General features: G+C 52.0%; 2 protein-coding genes across 2 annotated transcripts; both read left to right on the top strand.

Annotated features, from left to right (window-relative positions):
* Positions 1-4,647: 4,647 nt before the first annotated feature.
* Positions 4,648-6,754, top strand: LOC135301456 (inositol 1,4,5-trisphosphate receptor-interacting protein-like 1). Its single transcript, XM_064421610.1, has 3 exons — positions 4,648-4,709; positions 5,080-5,216; positions 5,328-6,754. The coding sequence occupies exons 1-3, from the start codon at positions 4,648-4,650 to the stop codon at positions 6,752-6,754; spliced, it is 1,626 nt and encodes a 541-aa protein (XP_064277680.1).
* A 9,921-nt stretch (positions 6,755-16,675) lies between these two features.
* Positions 16,676-18,782, top strand: LOC135301455 (inositol 1,4,5-trisphosphate receptor-interacting protein-like 1). Its single transcript, XM_064421609.1, has 3 exons — positions 16,676-16,737; positions 17,108-17,244; positions 17,356-18,782. The coding sequence occupies exons 1-3, from the start codon at positions 16,676-16,678 to the stop codon at positions 18,780-18,782; spliced, it is 1,626 nt and encodes a 541-aa protein (XP_064277679.1).
* The last annotated feature ends 607 nt before the right edge of the window (positions 18,783-19,389 follow it).

Here is a 19,389-nt window from a genome sequence, read left to right as displayed (position 1 = left end):
GTAATTGTGCTGGGGAACTCAGAATGCCAGATGAGGGAATGTTTGAAAGGACCACTGGTGGTATCAATTGATCCAGGGCTGCTCCAGCCAGGTCTTCCCGCCGTGCACTACAAAGGATTGCGTTCCGATCAAGATTCTTGACTGTCTCTGGGAGAGAGACTCCACCATCCCTGGGCAGTGTTTGGGATCAGATAATGGATGGTGTTTCTCCTTGTTCTTGCATGGGAAAACTTTAGGTCAGCATTGTACCTGCAACTGTGTTGCAGCTGACCTGATATTTTGTATATATAAAGGTCTAGATTTTTAATTTGTATCTATATAGATATATATATCCCCTGTATTCATATTATATGCAAGAAAGCATATCAATTAGCATATGTAAGAGTAAGATATAATAAAAACCAATTATATCAACAATACCAATGATGTAACTCTTATATCGTGATGATATATGATTAGAAACAGTCAAATATGTAATTTTGTTTAGAGAATACAATATAGCCAATATTTAGTGCCACTCTAAGTTGTGATATGTATTCATGCTCTTAGCACATTGATAGCTGGAAAGATTTTCATAAAAGAGATACATATGTAAGACACATAACTATTACATCTTCTTTATTGCATAGAAGAATGGTTTTTGACGTAGCAGTAAAGCCATAGATGGTGTCTCTGACTGCTGGGGACACACCATGATGCTCTATAGTTAGTGCATTGACGAGTAGCAACCTGGAAACTGCTTTGCTCTTGATTCAATAAACTACAATATTCCAGAACGTGGATGGTGCAAGACTTTATTGATCTTAAGCAGACCTGTAAACATGGTAAAAGTCAAAAAGTTGTGAAGCTGGGCTTGTGAAGAGTCTCCTTGAAGTCAGCCAAATATGCAGTGCTGCACTGGTTCTAATGAGAACCAAGAAATCAAGCCCAGCTGCCCCCGGCCCCAGTGATCACAGAATCACAGAGGAGCTTGCCTTGGAGGGGTCCTTAGAAATGGTCTTGTTGCAACCCTGCTGCCAAGGGCAGGGACACCTTGCACTAGGCCAGCTTGCTCCAAGCCGTGTGCGGCCTGGCGTGGAACACGGCCAGCGATGGGGCAGCCACAGCTGCTGTGGGCAGCGCGGGCCAGGGCCTCAGCAGCCTGAGAGGCGAGAATTTCTTGCACATCTCCAGCCCAAGCCTGCCCGCTGTCAGTGGGAAGCCACTGGGCCTGGTGCTGTCCCAGCAGGCCCTTGTCCACAGCCCCTCTCAGGTCTCTGCTGGGCCTAGCGCAGGGACTGAAAGGCCGCAGGAAGGTGCCCCCGCAGAAGGCCTTGGAGAGCACTGGGGCCAGGAGTGCCACCATGAGGGCAGCAAGCAGGGCCTGCTGTGGCCGTCAGGAAAGGAGGGCAGAGGACGGGCGCTGAGGCCCTGCCAGCTGGAGCTGGGAGCTCTGGAGTGCGGCTGGCAGAGAGCCGTGGGAGATCCGTGCAGCAGTAAGGACACGGGCTTCTAGGTGCGTGAGAAAGCAGAGAAGAGCTGGAGAATGGGCACTGAAGGAGAAGGGTGTCTCCCTGTGTGCAAAAACCTTCACACCACCAGCGGTTGGATCCAGGAAAGACACAGAGGAGTCCTGTAATGTTATTGGAGTAGAGGGAGAGGCCAAGGGACATTTCCCATGGCGTGTCTGGAATTGTTGAGACTCAGGACAAGGGCGAAGCTTCCTTTTTTATCCTAATTCCCAGGTGCATCACCCTCTTTCTTCTCCCACTGCCTGCGGTATTCGGAAGGAACAGACTGCCCGAATTGCCGACTCTATGGCCCCCTCTAATATTCTCCCTCCGTTTTATATATATTTGTAACACTGCAGAAGGGACAGGAAGGGAAGGGTAGGCGCTGGGGTCACCATCAATGTAAGGGGGTGTTCCAGCTGTCTAGAGCTTACTGATGGTGCTGATGGGGTTGAGCATTTTTGGGTAGGAAGCAGGGGGAAGGCCAGCAGCACCAGCCTGTGACTCTTCAAAGGCGGTTCATCACTGCAGTCTTTGGAGCTGTGCCTGTTTCTGCACAGAAAGATCAATGTATCTGGAACTGGTGACCCAAAATGCATCTTTCTACTGCAGAACATCTTGTAATTGTGCTGGGGAACTCAGAATGCCAGATGAGGGAATGTTTGAAAGGACCACTGGTGGTATCAATTGATCCAGGGCTGCTCCAGCCAGGTCTTCCCGCCGTGCACTACAAAGGATTGCGTTCCGATCAAGGTTCTTGACTGTCTCTGGGAGAGAGACTCCACCATCCCTGGGCAGTGTTTGGGATCAGATAATGGATGGTGTTTCTCCTTGTTCTTGCATGGGAAAACTTTAGGTCAGCATTGTACCTGCAACTGTGTTGCAGCTGACCTGATATTTTGTATATATAAAGGTCTAGATTTTTAATTTGTATCTATATAGATATATATATCCCCTGTATTCATATTATATGCAAGAAAGCATATCAATTAGCATATGTAAGAGTAAGATATAATAAAAACCAATTATATCAACAATACCAATGATGTAACTCTTATATCGTGATGATATATGATTAGAAACAGTCAAATATGTAATTTTGTTTAGAGAATACAATATAGCCAATATTTAGTGTCACTCTAAGTTGTGATATGTATTCATGCTCTTAGCACATTGATAGCTGGAAAGATTTTCATAAAAGAGATACATATGTAAGACACATAACTATTACATCTTCTTTATTGCATAGAAGAATGGTTTTTGACGTAGCAGTAAAGCCATAGATGGTGTCTCTGACTGCTGGGGACACACCATGATGCTCTATAGTTAGTGCATTGACGAGTAGCAACCTGGAAACTGCTTTGCTCTTGATTCAATAAACTACAATATTCCAGAACGTGGATGGTGCAAGACTTTATTGATCTTAAGCAGACCTGTAAACATGGTAAAAGTCAAAAAGTTGTGAAGCTGGGCTTGTGAAGAGTCTCCTTGAAGTCAGCCAAATATGCAGTGCTGCACTGGTTCTAATGAGAAATCAAGCCCAGCTGCCCCCGGCCCCAGTGATCACAGAATCACAGAGGAGCTTGCCTTGGAGGGGTCCTTAGAAATGGTCTTGTTGCAACCCTGCTGCCAAGGGCAGGGACACCTTGCACTAGGCCAGCTTGCTCCAAGCCGTGTGCGGCCTGGCGTGGAACACGGCCAGCGATGGGGCAGCCACAGCTGCTGTGGGCAGCGCGGGCCAGGGCCTCAGCAGCCTGAGAGGCGAGAATTTCTTGCACATCTCCAGCCCAAGCCTGCCCGCTGTCAGTGGGAAGCCACTGGGCCTGGTGCTGTCCCAGCAGGCCCTTGTCCACAGCCCCTCTCAGGTCTCTGCTGGGCCTAGCGCAGGGACTGAAAGGCCGCAGGAAGGTGCCCCCGCAGAAGGCCTTGGAGAGCACTGGGGCCAGGAGTGCCACCATGAGGGCAGCAAGCAGGGCCTGCTGTGGCCGTCAGGAAAGGAGGGCAGAGGACGGGCGCTGAGGCCCTGCCAGCTGGAGCTGGGAGCTCTGGAGTGCGGCTGGCAGAGAGCCGTGGGAGATCCGTGCAGCGGCAAGGACACGGGCTTCTAGGTGCGTGAGAAAGCAGAGAAGAGCTGGAGAATGGGCACTGAAGGAGAAGGGTGTCTCCCTGTGTGCAAAAACCTTCACACCACCAGCCGTTGGATTCTGGAAAGACACAGAGGAGTCCTGTAATGTTACTGGAGTAGAGGGAGAGGCCAAGGGACATTTCCCATGGCGTGTCTGGAATTGTTGAGACTCAGGACAAGGGCGAAGCTTCCTTTTTTATCCTAATTCCCAGGTGCATCACCCTCTTTCTTCTCCCACTGCCTGCGGTATTCGGAAGGTACAGACTGCCCGAATTGCCGACTCTATGGCCCCCGCTAATATGCTCCCTCCGTTTTATATATATTTGTAACACTGCAGAAGGGACAGGAAGGGAAGGGTAGGCGCTGGGGTCACCATCAATGTAAGGGGGGGTTCCAGCTGTCTAGAGCTTACTGATGGTGCTGATGGGGTTGAGCATTTTTGGGTAGGAAGCAGGGGGAAGGCCAGCAGCACCAGCCTGTGACTCTTCAAAGGCGGTTCATCACTGCAGTCTTTGGAGCTGTGCCTGTTTCTGCACAGAAAGATCAATGTATCTGGAACTGGTGACCCAAAATGCATCTTTCTACTGCAGAACATCTTGTAATTGTGCTGGGGAACTCTTTCTGGAGCAGAAGACATGAGTGCTCTCCCAGAGGCCTGGTACACAAGTGGTTGTGGGGAAGCAAGAGGATGCTGTCATGCTCATCCTTCAGAAAAGCAGCAAGCCTGAAACCAACGTGCACCTTTTATAGACTCAGAGATTTAACTGAAGCTCAGTGCGGAGTCAAGCTTTAGACCCCATGATCCTCAAGGGTGCCTTCCACCCTGGATATCTGTGAGATTGCCAATGGAGGGCCGCTGATAAGAAAGACAAGAGAAAGACCAAGAGAAGTTCTTTGAAGAAGATTCACGGAAAGGCTGGCCCTGCCACCCCAGGGCCCCTCCAAGAGTCTGAGCTGGGGTGGGGACAAAGGGCGGGGCTGGGCTGGCTGTGGTGTACTGTGCCGTCCCTGACATCATTACGCCATGTCACAATGGGGGCAGCTACACAAGGCCCCAGCAAGGTAACGCTGGCCCTGTATTGCTTGGGCAAGCGGTGAGTGCACACGTGGGGCGGGGAGGCTGGGCTGGGGACAAGGGCTGGGGCAGAAATGCTGCACCCGGGGTTGGCTTTTCCCCCTGCATGCAGGGACAGCCCCTCATGGCAGAGCCTTGGGCAGGGCACCGTGCTGCTGCTGCTGCTGCTGCTGCTGCTGCTGCTGCTGCAGCTGCTGGAGCAGCGGAACAGGCCTGGCTTCTTGCCAGCTCTCTGGGGTCCTGTCCTTCCTGCTCCCAGATCCTTGGGATTCCCGTCCCTGCTGTCCCCAATGCCAGCTGCCTCCCTCACAGCCTCTCTCAAGGCCTTCTCTCTCCATCCTCTTGCAGACCATGGATACCTGGGTATTGTGGCTCTTGCTCTTGCAAAGTGTAGTCCAGTACCCACAGCCCGTGGGTGATGGCTTGGACAAGGCGACACGTCTGCGAATGGAGGTGCGTGCCAAGCTCCAGGAAGAGGAGAGGATTCGTCTGGAGCGGGAGGTGGAGCAGCTGGCCCTGAAGCAGGGTGTCTGGGCCTGGGGAGATCTGCTCTGCCCTGCCTGGCAGCACTGGCACGTCTGGGCTCTTGCTGGGCTCCTGCTCCTTCTCTTGGCACTGTGGTATATGTGGAGGAAAGGGAGCCTGAGGAGACAGGAGCATGAAGAAGGAAGTGATGATGTATATGAAGAGGAAGTGGAAAATGTGGATGCAAACGAAGAAGGTGTCGGAAACGAAGAAGAAGGAGACAACAACGTGGATGGGGAGGAAAACAACAATGATGATGGCAATGCACAGGAAGCCGACAATGCTGCTGCAAATGAAGAAGGTGCTGCTGCAAATGAAGAAGGTGCTGCTGCAAATGAAGTTGGCAATGAGGCTGCAAATGCAGCAAACATCAATGATGTTGGAAATGAAGCGGAAGAATACCGTGATCGTGCCGATAACTTTGGAAGAATCATAATGGAGCGCATACAGTGGCCTGAGCAGGACCTGGAAAAAGGATGCGCGTGGACAACAACCTTGATGAAGCATTTTGCATATTACTTTCGACGGGTCTTGTCCGACAGTTTCTATCCAGTGCTGCATGGAGCTATCGGGGTGGGCAGTGCCTTCGAAGGTTGGAGTCCCCGTGAGCAGGATGTTGTGTACCAGGTGCTCATACCCATGACACCTCCCCGAGGACACAGCTTCCACCTAGAGCTGGGCACTGCAGGGCAGAGGCGCTTGAGGAACTTCCACATCCGCGTGCAGCAGGAGTGCACCTGCACGAGGGAGCAGCAGGATGACAACACGCTATGCTTCCTGCACCACCCTGAGGAGGAGCTGAGGGGGTGTCAGGATCCCAGCCTCCTCGATACCCTGTGCACGGGCTGCTACCTGGATGTGCAGAAAACTGCTCGCTGGTTCTACCAGCTGGTGAAAGCAATCTGGCCGGCTTTGCCTCAGTCACACCAATGGCATTTAGTGCTGCTGCCCTCCAGACGCTCCTGCCGGTTCAAGGTGACCAATGGCACAGAAAGCTACCAGATTGAGATGCTGTTTGGGGTGCGGCAAGGCAACTCAGATGTCTTTGCAAGCAGTCAGCCTAGGCAAGCCCACACCTCAAGCACAATCTGGCCGGAGAGCTACGCCGTGGCCGAGATGAAGTTCTTCAGGTACATCGCCAGGCGGGCTCCCCCTGACAGCTTGCACCTGAAATGCCTGCAATTCTTCACTCGTCTTCAGCTGGGCTTAGGCTTCTCCACCTACACCATGAAGACCATCGTCATGCACATCCTGAGCGTCTTACCCGTGTCACAGTGGCGCAGGAGACATTTTGTGAGGCGGCTGATGGATATCAGCGAGAGTCTGCGCACGTGTGTGGAAGTGAGACGCCTCAATCACTTCATTGTGGGCAACCAGAGGCTTCCTGAGGGGATCCATTTGCCCCCAGAGGTCCTAATGGCCGGGTCGTGCAATCTCTTCCATGACCTGGTGATGGATCCGGTTGCCCACTCCCAGGCCATGAGCCAGTACGTGGATCTGCACCAGTGGTTCAAACGGATCCTTAAAAATGAACAGTGAAGGAGCTGCTCCTGCACAGAGCTGTGCTTGTGAGGCTCACACGTGGTGGCAGAGAACAGCTCTCAGTAAACGGGAAAAGAGGCTACGATGTGGGCTACAGAGGGGGAAGGGAAAACGCTGCGTAGCAGCACTATGCCCTCAACAGCAGCAGTGTCGTCTCATCATTTCTCCCCAGCACTGCATCCAGTGATGACCAGGCTGGCTACAAAGATCAAGGACCACGCAAGAGGAAAATGCTGTTATTTTCCCACCTCTTTCTTTGAGTCCATTTTGCCTCTGAGAGCTTCACCTTGTGCAAAGATGCTGATCTCAGAATGCCAGATGAGGGAATGTTTGAAAGGACCACTGGTGGTATCAACTGATCCAGGGCTGCTCCAGCCAGGTCTTCCCGCCGTGCACTACAAAGGATTGCGTTCCGATCAAGGTTCTTGACTGTCTCTGGGAGAGAGACTCCACCATCCCTGGGCAGTGTTTGGGATCAGATAATGGACGCTGTTTCTCCTTGTTCTCGCATGGGAAAACATTAGGTCAACGTTGTACCTGCAACTGTGTTGCAGCTGACCTGATATTTTGTATATATAAAGGTCTAGATTTTTAGTTTGTGTATATATAGATATATATATATATATATATATATATATCCCCTCTATTCATATTATATTCAAGAAAGCGTAACAATTACCATATGTAAGAGTAAAATATAATAAAATCAAATAATATCAACAATACTGATTATGTAACTCTTATATCGTGATGAGATTAGAAACAGTCAAATATGTAATTTTGTTTAGAGAATACAATATAGCCAATATTTAGTGCCACTCTAAGTTGTGATATGTATTCATGCTCTTAGCACATTGATAGCTGGAAAGATTTTCATAAAAGAGATACATATGTAAGACACATAACTATTACATCTTCTTTATTGCATAGAAGAATGGTTTTTGACGTAGCAGTAAAGCCATAGATGGTGTCTCTGACTGCTGGGGACACACCATGATGCTCTATAGTTAGTGCATTGACGAGTAGCAACCTGGAAACTGCTTTGCTCTTGATTCAATAAACTACAATATTCCAGAACGTGGATGGTGCAAGACTTTATTGATCTTAAGCAGACCTGTAAACATGGTAAAAGTCAAAAAGTTGTGAAGCTGGGCTTGTGAAGAGTCTCCTTGAAGTCAGCCAAATATGCAGTGCTGCACTGGTTCTAATGAGAACCAAGAAATCAAGCCCAGCTGCCCCCGGCCCCAGTGATCACAGAATCACAGAGGAGCTTGCCTTGGAGGGGTCCTTAGAAATGGTCTTGTTGCAACCCTGCTGCCAAGGGCAGGGACACCTTGCACTAGGCCAGCTTGCTCCAAGCCGTGTGCGGCCTGGCGTGGAACACGGCCAGCGATGGGGCAGCCACAGCTGCTGTGGGCAGCGCGGGCCAGGGCCTCAGCAGCCTGAGAGGCGAGAATTTCTTGCACATCTCCAGCCCAAGCCTGCCCGCTGTCAGTGGGAAGCCACTGGGCCTGGTGCTGTCCCAGCAGGCCCTTGTCCACAGCCCCTCTCAGGTCTCTGCTGGGCCTAGCGCAGGGACTGAAAGGCCGCAGGAAGGTGCCCCCGCAGAAGGCCTTGGAGAGCACTGGGGCCAGGAGTGCCACCATGAGGGCAGCAAGCAGGGCCTGCTGTGGCCGTCAGGAAAGGAGGGCAGAGGACGGGCGCTGAGGCCCTGCCAGCTGGAGCTGGGAGCTCTGGAGTGCGGCTGGCAGAGAGCCGTGGGAGATCCGTGCAGCGGCAAGGACACGGGCTTCTAGGTGCGTGAGAAAGCAGAGAAGAGCTGGAGAATGGGCACTGAAGGAGAAGGGTGTCTCCCTGTGTGCAAAAACCTTCACACCACCAGCCGTTGGATTCTGGAAAGACACAGAGGAGTCCTGTAATGTTACTGGAGTAGAGGGAGAGGCCAAGGGACATTTCCCATGGCGTGTCTGGAATTGTTGAGACTCAGGACAAGGGCGAAGCTTCCTTTTTTATCCTAATTCCCAGGTGCATCACCCTCTTTCTTCTCCCACTGCCTGCGGTATTCGGAAGGTACAGACTGCCCGAATTGCCGACTCTATGGCCCCCGCTAATATGCTCCCTCCGTTTTATATATATTTGTAACACTGCAGAAGGGACAGGAAGGGAAGGGTAGGCGCTGGGGTCACCATCAATGTAAGGGGGGGTTCCAGCTGTCTAGAGCTTACTGATGGTGCTGATGGGGTTGAGCATTTTTGGGTAGGAAGCAGGGGGAAGGCCAGCAGCACCAGCCTGTGACTCTTCAAAGGCGGTTCATCACTGCAGTCTTTGGAGCTGTGCCTGTTTCTGCACAGAAAGATCAATGTATCTGGAACTGGTGACCCAAAATGCATCTTTCTACTGCAGAACATCTTGTAATTGTGCTGGGGAACTCTTTCTGGAGCAGAAGACATGAGTGCTCTCCCAGAGGCCTGGTACACAAGTGGTTGTGGGGAAGCAAGAGGATGCTGTCATGCTCATCCTTCAGAAAAGCAGCAAGCCTGAAACCAACGTGCACCTTTTATAGACTCAGAGATTTAACTGAAGCTCAGTGCGGAGTCAAGCTTTAGACCCCATGATCCTCAAGGGTGCCTTCCACCCTGGATATCTGTGAGATTGCCAATGGAGGGCCGCTGATAAGAAAGACAAGAGAAAGACCAAGAGAAGTTCTTTGAAGAAGATTCACGGAAAGGCTGGCCCTGCCACCCCAGGGCCCCTCCAAGAGTCTGAGCTGGGGTGGGGACAAAGGGCGGGGCTGGGCTGGCTGTGGTGTACTGTGCCGTCCCTGACATCATTACGCCATGTCACAATGGGGGCAGCTACACAAGGCCCCAGCAAGGTAACGCTGGCCCTGTATTGCTTGGGCAAGCGGTGAGTGCACACGTGGGGCGGGGAGGCTGGGCTGGGGACAAGGGCTGGGGCAGAAATGCTGCACCCGGGGTTGGCTTTTCCCCCTGCATGCAGGGACAGCCCCTCATGGCAGAGCCTTGGGCAGGGCACCGTGCTGCTGCTGCTGCTGCTGCTGCTGCTGCTGCTGCTGCTGCTGCTGCTGCTGCTGCTGCAGCTGCTGGAGCAGCGGAACAGGCCTGGCTTCTTGCCAGCTCTCTGGGGTCCTGTCCTTCCTGCTCCCAGATCCTTGGGATTCCCGTCCCTGCTGTCCCCAATGCCAGCTGCCTCCCTCACAGCCTCTCTCAAGGCCTTCTCTCTCCATCCTCTTGCAGACCATGGATACCTGGGTATTGTGGCTCTTGCTCTTGCAAAGTGTAGTCCAGTACCCACAGCCCGTGGGTGATGGCTTGGACAAGGCGACACGTCTGCGAATGGAGGTGCGTGCCAAGCTCCAGGAAGAGGAGAGGATTCGTCTGGAGCGGGAGGTGGAGCAGCTGGCCCTGAAGCAGGGTGTCTGGGCCTGGGGAGATCTGCTCTGCCCTGCCTGGCAGCACTGGCACGTCTGGGCTCTTGCTGGGCTCCTGCTCCTTCTCTTGGCACTGTGGTATATGTGGAGGAAAGGGAGCCTGAGGAGACAGGAGCATGAAGAAGGAAGTGATGATGTATATGAAGAGGAAGTGGAAAATGTGGATGCAAACGAAGAAGGTGTCGGAAACGAAGAAGAAGGAGACAACAACGTGGATGGGGAGGAAAACAACAATGATGATGGCAATGCACAGGAAGCCGACAATGCTGCTGCAAATGAAGAAGGTGCTGCTGCAAATGAAGAAGGTGCTGCTGCAAATGAAGTTGGCAATGAGGCTGCAAATGCAGCAAACATCAATGATGTTGGAAATGAAGCGGAAGAATACCGTGATCGTGCCGATAACTTTGGAAGAATCATAATGGAGCGCATACAGTGGCCTGAGCAGGACCTGGAAAAAGGATGCGCGTGGACAACAACCTTGATGAAGCATTTTGCATATTACTTTCGACGGGTCTTGTCCGACAGTTTCTATCCAGTGCTGCATGGAGCTATCGGGGTGGGCAGTGCCTTCGAAGGTTGGAGTCCCCGTGAGCAGGATGTTGTGTACCAGGTGCTCATACCCATGACACCTCCCCGAGGACACAGCTTCCACCTAGAGCTGGGCACTGCAGGGCAGAGGCGCTTGAGGAACTTCCACATCCGCGTGCAGCAGGAGTGCACCTGCACGAGGGAGCAGCAGGATGACAACACGCTATGCTTCCTGCACCACCCTGAGGAGGAGCTGAGGGGGTGTCAGGATCCCAGCCTCCTCGATACCCTGTGCACGGGCTGCTACCTGGATGTGCAGAAAACTGCTCGCTGGTTCTACCAGCTGGTGAAAGCAATCTGGCCGGCTTTGCCTCAGTCACACCAATGGCATTTAGTGCTGCTGCCCTCCAGATGCTCCTGCCGGTTCAAGGTGACCAATGGCACAGAAAGCTACCAGATTGAGATGCTGTTTGGGGTGCGGCAAGGCAACTCAGATGTCTTTGCAAGCAGTCAGCCTAGGCAAGCCCACACCTCAAGCACAATCTGGCCGGAGAGCTACGCCGTGGCCGAGATGAAGTTCTTCAGGTACATCGCCAGGCGGGCTCCCCCTGACAGCTTGCACCTGAAATGCCTGCAATTCTTCACTCGTCTTCAGCTGGGCTTAGGCTTCTCCACCTACACCATGAAGACCATCGTCATGCACATCCTGAGCGTCTTACCCGTGTCACAGTGGCGCAGGAGACATTTTGTGAGGCGGCTGATGGATATCAGCGAGAGTCTGCGCACGTGTGTGGAAGTGAGACGCCTCAATCACTTCATTGTGGGCAACCAGAGGCTTCCTGAGGGGATCCATTTGCCCCCAGAGGTCCTAATGGCCGGGTCGTGCAATCTCTTCCATGACCTGGTGATGGATCCGGTTGCCCACTCCCAGGCCATGAGCCAGTACGTGGATCTGCACCAGTGGTTCAAACGGATCCTTAAAAATGAACAGTGAAGGAGCTGCTCCTGCACAGAGCTGTGCTTGTGAGGCTCACACGTGGTGGCAGAGAACAGCTCTCAGTAAACGGGAAAAGAGGCTACGATGTGGGCTACAGAGGGGGAAGGGAAAACGCTGCGTAGCAGCACTATGCCCTCAACAGCAGCAGTGTCGTCTCATCATTTCTCCCCAGCACTGCATCCAGTGATGACCAGGCTGGCTACAAAGATCAAGGACCACGCAAGAGGAAAATGCTGTTATTTTCCCACCTCTTTCTTTGAGTCCATTTTGCCTCTGAGAGCTTCACCTTGTGCAAAGATGCTGATCTCAGAATGCCAGATGAGGGAATGTTTGAAAGGACCACTGGTGGTATCAACTGATCCAGGGCTGCTCCAGCCAGGTCTTCCCGCCGTGCACTACAAAGGATTGCGTTCCGATCAAGGTTCTTGACTGTCTCTGGGAGAGAGACTCCACCATCCCTGGGCAGTGTTTGGGATCAGATAATGGACGCTGTTTCTCCTTGTTCTCGCATGGGAAAACATTAGGTCAACGTTGTACCTGCAACTGTGTTGCAGCTGACCTGATATTTTGTATATATAAAGGTCTAGATTTTTAGTTTGTGTATATATAGATATATATATATATATATATATCCCCTCTATTCATATTATATTCAAGAAAGCGTAACAATTACCATATGTAAGAGTAAAATATAATAAAATCAAATAATATCAACAATACTGATTATGTAACTCTTATATCGTGATGAGATTAGAAACAGTCAAATATGTAATTTTGTTTAGAGAATACAATATAGCCAATATTTAGTGCCACTCTAAGTTGTGATATGTATTCATGCTCTTAGCACATTGATAGCTGGAAAGATTTTCATAAAAGAGATACATATGTAAGACACATAACTATTACATCTTCTTTATTGCATAGAAGAATGGTTTTTGACGTAGCAGTAAAGCCATAGATGGTGTCTCTGACTGCTGGGGACACACCATGATGCTCTATAGTTAGTGCATTGACGAGTAGCAACCTGGAAACTGCTTTGCTCTTGATTCAATAAACTACAATATTCCAGAACGTGGATGGTGCAAGACTTTATTGATCTTAAGCAGACCTGTAAACATGGTAAAAGTCAAAAAGTTGTGAAGCTGGGCTTGTGAAGAGTCTCCTTGAAGTCAGCCAAATATGCAGTGCTGCACTGGTTCTAATGAGAACCAAGAAATCAAGCCCAGCTGCCCCCGGCCCCAGTGATCACAGAATCACAGAGGAGCTTGCCTTGGAGGGGTCCTTAGAAATGGTCTTGTTGCAACCCTGCTGCCAAGGGCAGGGACACCTTGCACTAGGCCAGCTTGCTCCAAGCCGTGTGCGGCCTGGCGTGGAACACGGCCAGCGATGGGGCAGCCACAGCTGCTGTGGGCAGCGCGGGCCAGGGCCTCAGCAGCCTGAGAGGCAAGAATTTCTTGCACATCTCCAGCCCAAGCCTGCCCGCTGTCAGTGGGAAGCCACTGGGCCTGGTGCTGTCCCAGCAGGCCCTTGTCCACAGCCCCTCTCAGGTCTCTGCTGGGCCTAGCGCAGGGACTGAAAGGCCGCAGGAAGGTGCCCCCGCAGAAGGCCTTGGAGAGCACTGGGGCCAGGAGTGCCACCATGAGGGCAGCAAGCAGGGCCTGCTGTGGCCGTCAGGAAAGGAGGGCAGAGGACGGGCGCTGAGGCCCTGCCAGCTGGAGCTGGGAGCTCTGGAGTGCGGCTGGCAGAGAGCCGTGGGAGATCCGTGCAGCAGCAAGGACACGGGCTTCTAGGTGCGTGAGAAAGCAGAGAAGAGCTGGAGAATGGGCACTGAAGGAGAAGGGTGTCTCCCTGTGTGCAAAAACCTTCACACCACCAGCGGTTGGATCCAGGAAAGACACAGAGGAGTCCTGTAATGTTATTGGAGTAGAGGGAGAGGCCAAGGGACATTTCCCATGGCGTGTCTGGAATTGTTGAGACTCAGGACAAGGGCGAAGCTTCCTTTTTTATCCTAATTCCCAGGTGCATCACCCTCTTTCTTCTCCCACTGCCTGCGGTATTCGGAAGGAACAGACTGCCCGAATTGCCGACTCTATGGCCCCCTCTAATATTCTCCCTCCGTTTTATATATATTTGTAACACTGCAGAAGGGACAGGAAGGGAAGGGTAGGCGCTGGGGTCACCATCAATGTAAGGGGGTGTTCCAGCTGTCTAGAGCTTACTGATGGTGCTGATGGGGTTGAGCATTTTTGGGTAGGAAGCAGGGGGAAGGCCAGCAGCACCAGCCTGTGACTCTTCAAAGGCGGTTCATCACTGCAGTCTTTGGAGCTGTGCCTGTTTCTGCACAGAAAGATCAATGTATCTGGAACTGGTGACCCAAAATGCATCTTTCTACTGCAGAACATCTTGTAATTGTGCTGGGGAACTCAGAATGCCAGATGAGGGAATGTTTGAAAGGACCACTGGTGGTATCAATTGATCCAGGGCTGCTCCAGCCAGGTCTTCCCGCCGTGCACTACAAAGGATTGCGTTCCGATCAAGGTTCTTGACTGTCTCTGGGAGAGAGACTCCACCATCCCTGGGCAGTGTTTGGGATCAGATAATGGATGGTGTTTCTCCTTGTTCTTGCATGGGAAAACTTTAGGTCAGCATTGTACCTGCAACTGTGTTGCAGCTGACCTGATATTTTGTATATATAAAGGTCTAGATTTTTAATTTGTATCTATATAGATATATATATCCCCTGTATTCATATTATATGCAAGAAAGCATATCAATTAGCATATGTAAGAGTAAGATATAATAAAAACCAATTATATCAACAATACCAATGATGTAACTCTTATATCGTGATGATATATGATTAGAAACAGTCAAATATGTAATTTTGTTTAGAGAATACAATATAGCCAATATTTAGTGCCACTCTAAGTTGTGATATGTATTCATGCTCTTAGCACATTGATAGCTGGAAAGATTTTCATAAAAGAGATACATATGTAAGACACATAACTATTACATCTTCTTTATTGCATAGAAGAATGGTTTTTGACGTAGCAGTAAAGCCATAGATGGTGTCTCTGACTGCTGGGGACACACCATGATGCTCTATAGTTAGTGCATTGACGAGTAGCAACCTGGAAACTGCTTTGCTCTTGATTCAATAAACTACAATATTCCAGAACGTGGATGGTGCAAGACTTTATTGATCTTAAGCAGACCTGTAAACATGGTAAAAGTCAAAAAGTTGTGAAGCTGGGCTTGTGAAGAGTCTCCTTGAAGTCAGCCAAATATGCAGTGCTGCACTGGTTCTAATGAGAAATCAAGCCCAGCTGCCCCCGGCCCCAGTGATCACAGAATCACAGAGGAGCTTGCCTTGGAGGGGTCCTTAGAAATGGTCTTGTTGCAACCCTGCTGCCAAGGGCAGGGACACCTTGCACTAGGCCAGCTTGCTCCAAGCCGTGTGCGGCCTGGCGTGGAACACGGCCAGCGATGGGGCAGCCACAGCTGCTGTGGGCAGCGCGGGCCAGGGCCTCAGCAGCCTGAGAGGCGAGAATTTCTTGCACATCTCCAGCCCAAGCCTGCCCGCTGTCAGTGGGAAGCCACTGGGCCTGGTGCTGTCCCAGCAGGCCCTTGTCCACAGCCCCTCTCAGGTCTCTGCTGGGCCTAGCGCAGGGACTGAAAGGCCGCAGGAAGGTGCCCCCGCAGAAGGCCTTGGAGAGCACTGGGGCCAGGAGTGCCACCATGAAGGCAGCAAGCAGGGCCTGCTGTGGCCGTCAGGAAAGGAGGGCAGAGGACGGGCGCTGAGGCCCTGCCAGTTGGAGCTGGGAGCTCTGGAGTGCGGCTGGCAGAGAGCCGTGGGAGATCCGTGCAGCGGCAAGGACACGGGCTTCTAGGTGCGTGAGAAAGCAGAGAAGAGCTGGAGAATGGGCACTGAAGGAGAAGGGTGTCTCCCTGTGTGCAAAAACCTTCACACCACCAGCCGTTGGATTCTGGAAAGACACAGAGGAGTCCTGTAATGTTACTGGAGTAGAGGGAGAGGCCAAGGGACATTTCCCATGGCGTGTCTGGAATTGTTGAGACTCAGGACAAGGGCGAAGCTTCCTTTTTTATCCTAATTCCCAGGTGCATCACCCTCTTTCTTCTCCCACTGCCTGCGGTATTCGGAAGGTACAGACTGCCCGAATTGCCGACTCTATGGCCCCCGCTAATATGCTCCCTCCGTTTTATATATATTTGTAACACTGCAGAAGGGACAGGAAGGGAAGGGTAGGCGCTGGGGTCACCATCAATGTAAGGGGGGGTTCCAGCTGTCTAGAGCTTACTGATGGTGCTGATGGGGTTGAGCATTTTTGGGTAGGAAGCAGGGGGAAGGCCAGCAGCACCAGCCTGTGACTCTTCAAAGGCGGTTCATCACTGCAGTCTTTGGAGCTGTGCCTGTTTCTGCACAGAAAGATCAATGTATCTGGAACTGGTGACCCAAAATGCATCTTTCTACTGCAGAACATCTTGTAATTGTGCTGGGGAACTCTTTCTGGAGCAGAAGACATGAGTGCTCTCCCAGAGGCCTGGTACACAAGTGGTTGTGGGGAAGCAAGAGGATGCTGTCATGCTCATCCTTCAGAAAAGCAGCAAGCCTGAAACCAACGTGCACCTTTTATAGACTCAGAGATTTAACTGAAGCTCAGTGCGGAGTCAAGCTTTAGACCCCATGATCCTCAAGGGTGCCTTCCACCCTGGATATCTGTGAGATTGCCAATGGAGGGCCGCTGATAAGAAAGACAAGAGAAAGACCAAGAGAAGTTCTTTGAAGAAGATTCACGGAAAGGCTGGCCCTGCCACCCCAGGGCCCCTCCAAGAGTCTGAGCTGGGGTGGGGACAAAGGGCGGGGCTGGGCTGGCTGTGGTGTACTGTGCCGTCCCTGACATCATTACGCCATGTCACAATGGGGGCAGCTACACAAGGCCCCAGCAAGGTAACGCTGGCCCTGTATTGCTTGGGCAAGCGGTGAGTGCACACGTGGGGCGGGGAGGCTGGGCTGGGGACAAGGGCTGGGGCAGAAATGCTGCACCCGGGGTTGGCTTTTCCCCCTGCATGCAGGGACAGCCCCTCATGGCAGAGCCTTGGGCAGGGCACCGTGCTGCTGCTGCTGCTGCTGCTGCTGCTGCTGCTGCTGCAGCTGCTGGAGCAGCGGAACAGGCCTGGCTTCTTGCCAGCTCTCTGGGGTCCTGTCCTTCCTGCTCCCAGATCCTTGGGATTCCCGTCCCTGCTGTCCCCAATGCCAGCTGCCTCCCTCACAGCCTCTCTCAAGGCCTTCTCTCTCCATCCTCTTGCAGACCATGGATACCTGGGTATTGTGGCTCTTGCTCTTGCAAAGTGTAGTCCAGTACCCACAGCCCGTGGGTGATGGCTTGGACAAGGCGACACGTCTGCGAATGGAGGTGCGTGCCAAGCTCCAGGAAGAGGAGAGGATTCGTCTGGAGCGGGAGGTGGAGCAGCTGGCCCTGAAGCAGGGTGTCTGGGCCTGGGGAGATCTGCTCTGCCCTGCCTGGCAGCACTGGCACGTCTGGGCTCTTGCTGGGCTCCTGCTCCTTCTCTTGGCACTGTGGTATATGTGGAGGAAAGGGAGCCTGAGGAGACAGGAGCATGAAGAAGGAAGTGATGATGTATATGAAGAGGAAGTGGAAAATGTGGATGCAAACGAAGAAGGTGTCGGAAACGAAGAAGAAGGAGACAACGACGTGGATGGGGAGGAAAACAACAATGATGATGGCAATGCACAGGAAGCCGACAATGCTGCTGCAAATGAAGAAGGTGCTGCTGCAAATGAAGAAGGTGCTGCTGCAAATGAAGTTGGCAATGAGGCTGCAAATGCAGCAAACATCAATGATGTTGGAAATGAAGCGGAAGAATACCGTGATCGTGCCGATAACTTTGGAAGAATCATAATGGAGCGCATACAGTGGCCTGAGCAGGACCTGGAAAAAGGATGCGCGTGGACAACAACCTTGATGAAGCATTTTGCATATTACTTTCGACGGGTCTTGTCCGACAGTTTCTATCCAGTGCTGCATGGAGCTATCGGGGTGGGCAGTGCCTTCGAAGGTTGGAGTCCCCGTGAGCAGGATGTTGTGTACCAGGTGCTCATACCCATGACACCTCCCCGAGGACACAGCTTCCACCTAGAGCTGGGCACTGCAGGGCAGAGGCGCTTGAGGAACTTCCACATCCGCGTGCAGCAGGAGTGCACCTGCACGAGGGAGCAGCAGGATGACAACACGCTATGCTTCCTGCACCACCCTGAGGAGGAGCTGAGGGGGTGTCAGGATCCCAGCCTCCTCGATACCCTGTGCACGGGCTGCTACCTGGATGTGCAGAAAACTGCTCGCTGGTTCTACCAGCTGGTGAAAGCAATCTGGCCGGCTTTGCCTCAGTCACACCAATGGCATTTAGTGCTGCTGCCCTCCAGACGCTCCTGCCGGTTCAAGGTGACCAATGGCACAGAAAGCTACCAGATTGAGATGCTGTTTGGGGTGCGGCAAGGCAACTCAGATGTCTTTGCAAGCAGTCAGCCTAGGCAAGCCCACACCTCAAGCACAATCTGGCCGGAGAGCTACGCCGTGGCCGAGATGAAGTTCTTCAGGTACATCGCCAGGCGGGCTCCCCCTGACAGCTTGCACCTGAAATGCCTGCAATTCTTCACTCGTCTTCAGCTGGGCTTAGGCTTCTCCACCTACACCATGAAGACCATCGTCATGCACATCCTGAGCGTCTTACCCGTGTCACAGTGGCGCAGGAGACATTTTGTGAGGCGGCTGATGGATATCAGCGAGAGTCTGCGCACGTGTGTGGAAGTGAGACGCCTCAATCACTTCATTGTGGGCAACCAGAGGCTTCCTGAGGGGATCCATTTGCCCCCAGAGGTCCTAATGGCCGGGTCGTGCAATCTCTTCCATGACCTGGTGATGGATCCGGTTGCCCACTCCCAGGCCATGAGCCAGTACGTGGATCTGCACCAGTGGTTCAAACGGATCCTTAAAAATGAACAGTGAAGGAGCTGCTCCTGCACAGAGCTGTGCTTGTGAGGCTCACACGTGGTGGCAGAGAACAGCTCTCAGTAAACGGGAAAAGAGGCTACGATGTGGGCTACAGAGGGGGAAGGGAAAACGCTGCGTAGCAGCACTATGCCCTCAACAGCAGCAGTGTCGTCTCATCATTTCTCCCCAGCACTGCATCCAGTGATGACCAGGCTGGCTACAAAGATCAAGGACCACGCAAGAGGAAAATGCTGTTATTTTCCCACCTCTTTCTTTGAGTCCATTTTGCCTCTGAGAGCTTCACCTTGTGCAAAGATGCTGATCTCAGAATGCCAGATGAGGGAATGTTTGAAAGGACCACTGGTGGTATCAACTGATCCAGGGCTGCTCCAGCCAGGTCTTCCCGCCGTGCACTACAAAGGATTGCGTTCCGATCAAGGTTCTTGACTGTCTCTGGGAGAGAGACTCCACCATCCCTGGGCAGTGTTTGGGATCAGATAATGGACGCTGTTTCTCCTTGTTCTCGCATGGGAAAACATTAGGTCAACGTTGTACCTGCAACTGTGTTGCAGCTGACCTGATATTTTGTATATATAAAGGTCTAGATTTTTAGTTTGTGTAT

This window comes from Passer domesticus, chromosome 5 (assembly GCF_036417665.1).
Source record: "Passer domesticus isolate bPasDom1 chromosome 5, bPasDom1.hap1, whole genome shotgun sequence".
NCBI classification, from domain to species: Eukaryota; Metazoa; Chordata; class Aves; order Passeriformes; family Passeridae; genus Passer; species Passer domesticus.
The sequence above is the reverse complement of the archived record's forward strand: the minus strand, read 5'-3'. Positions and strand labels throughout refer to the sequence as shown.

Coding starts and splice junctions, on each gene's coding strand:
- LOC135301456 (XM_064421610.1), top strand. CDS start 4,648: ATGGGGGCAGCTACACAAGGCCCCAGCAAGGTAACGCTGGCCCTGTAT. Junction 4,710..5,079: donor CTGTATTGCTTGGGCAAGCG/GTGAGTGCACAC, acceptor GCTCTTGCAAAG/TGTAGTCCAGTACCCACAGC. Junction 5,217..5,327: donor GCAGCTGGCCCTGAAGCAGG/GTGTCTGGGCCT, acceptor TGTGGAGGAAAG/GGAGCCTGAGGAGACAGGAG.
- LOC135301455 (XM_064421609.1), top strand. CDS start 16,676: ATGGGGGCAGCTACACAAGGCCCCAGCAAGGTAACGCTGGCCCTGTAT. Junction 16,738..17,107: donor CTGTATTGCTTGGGCAAGCG/GTGAGTGCACAC, acceptor GCTCTTGCAAAG/TGTAGTCCAGTACCCACAGC. Junction 17,245..17,355: donor GCAGCTGGCCCTGAAGCAGG/GTGTCTGGGCCT, acceptor TGTGGAGGAAAG/GGAGCCTGAGGAGACAGGAG.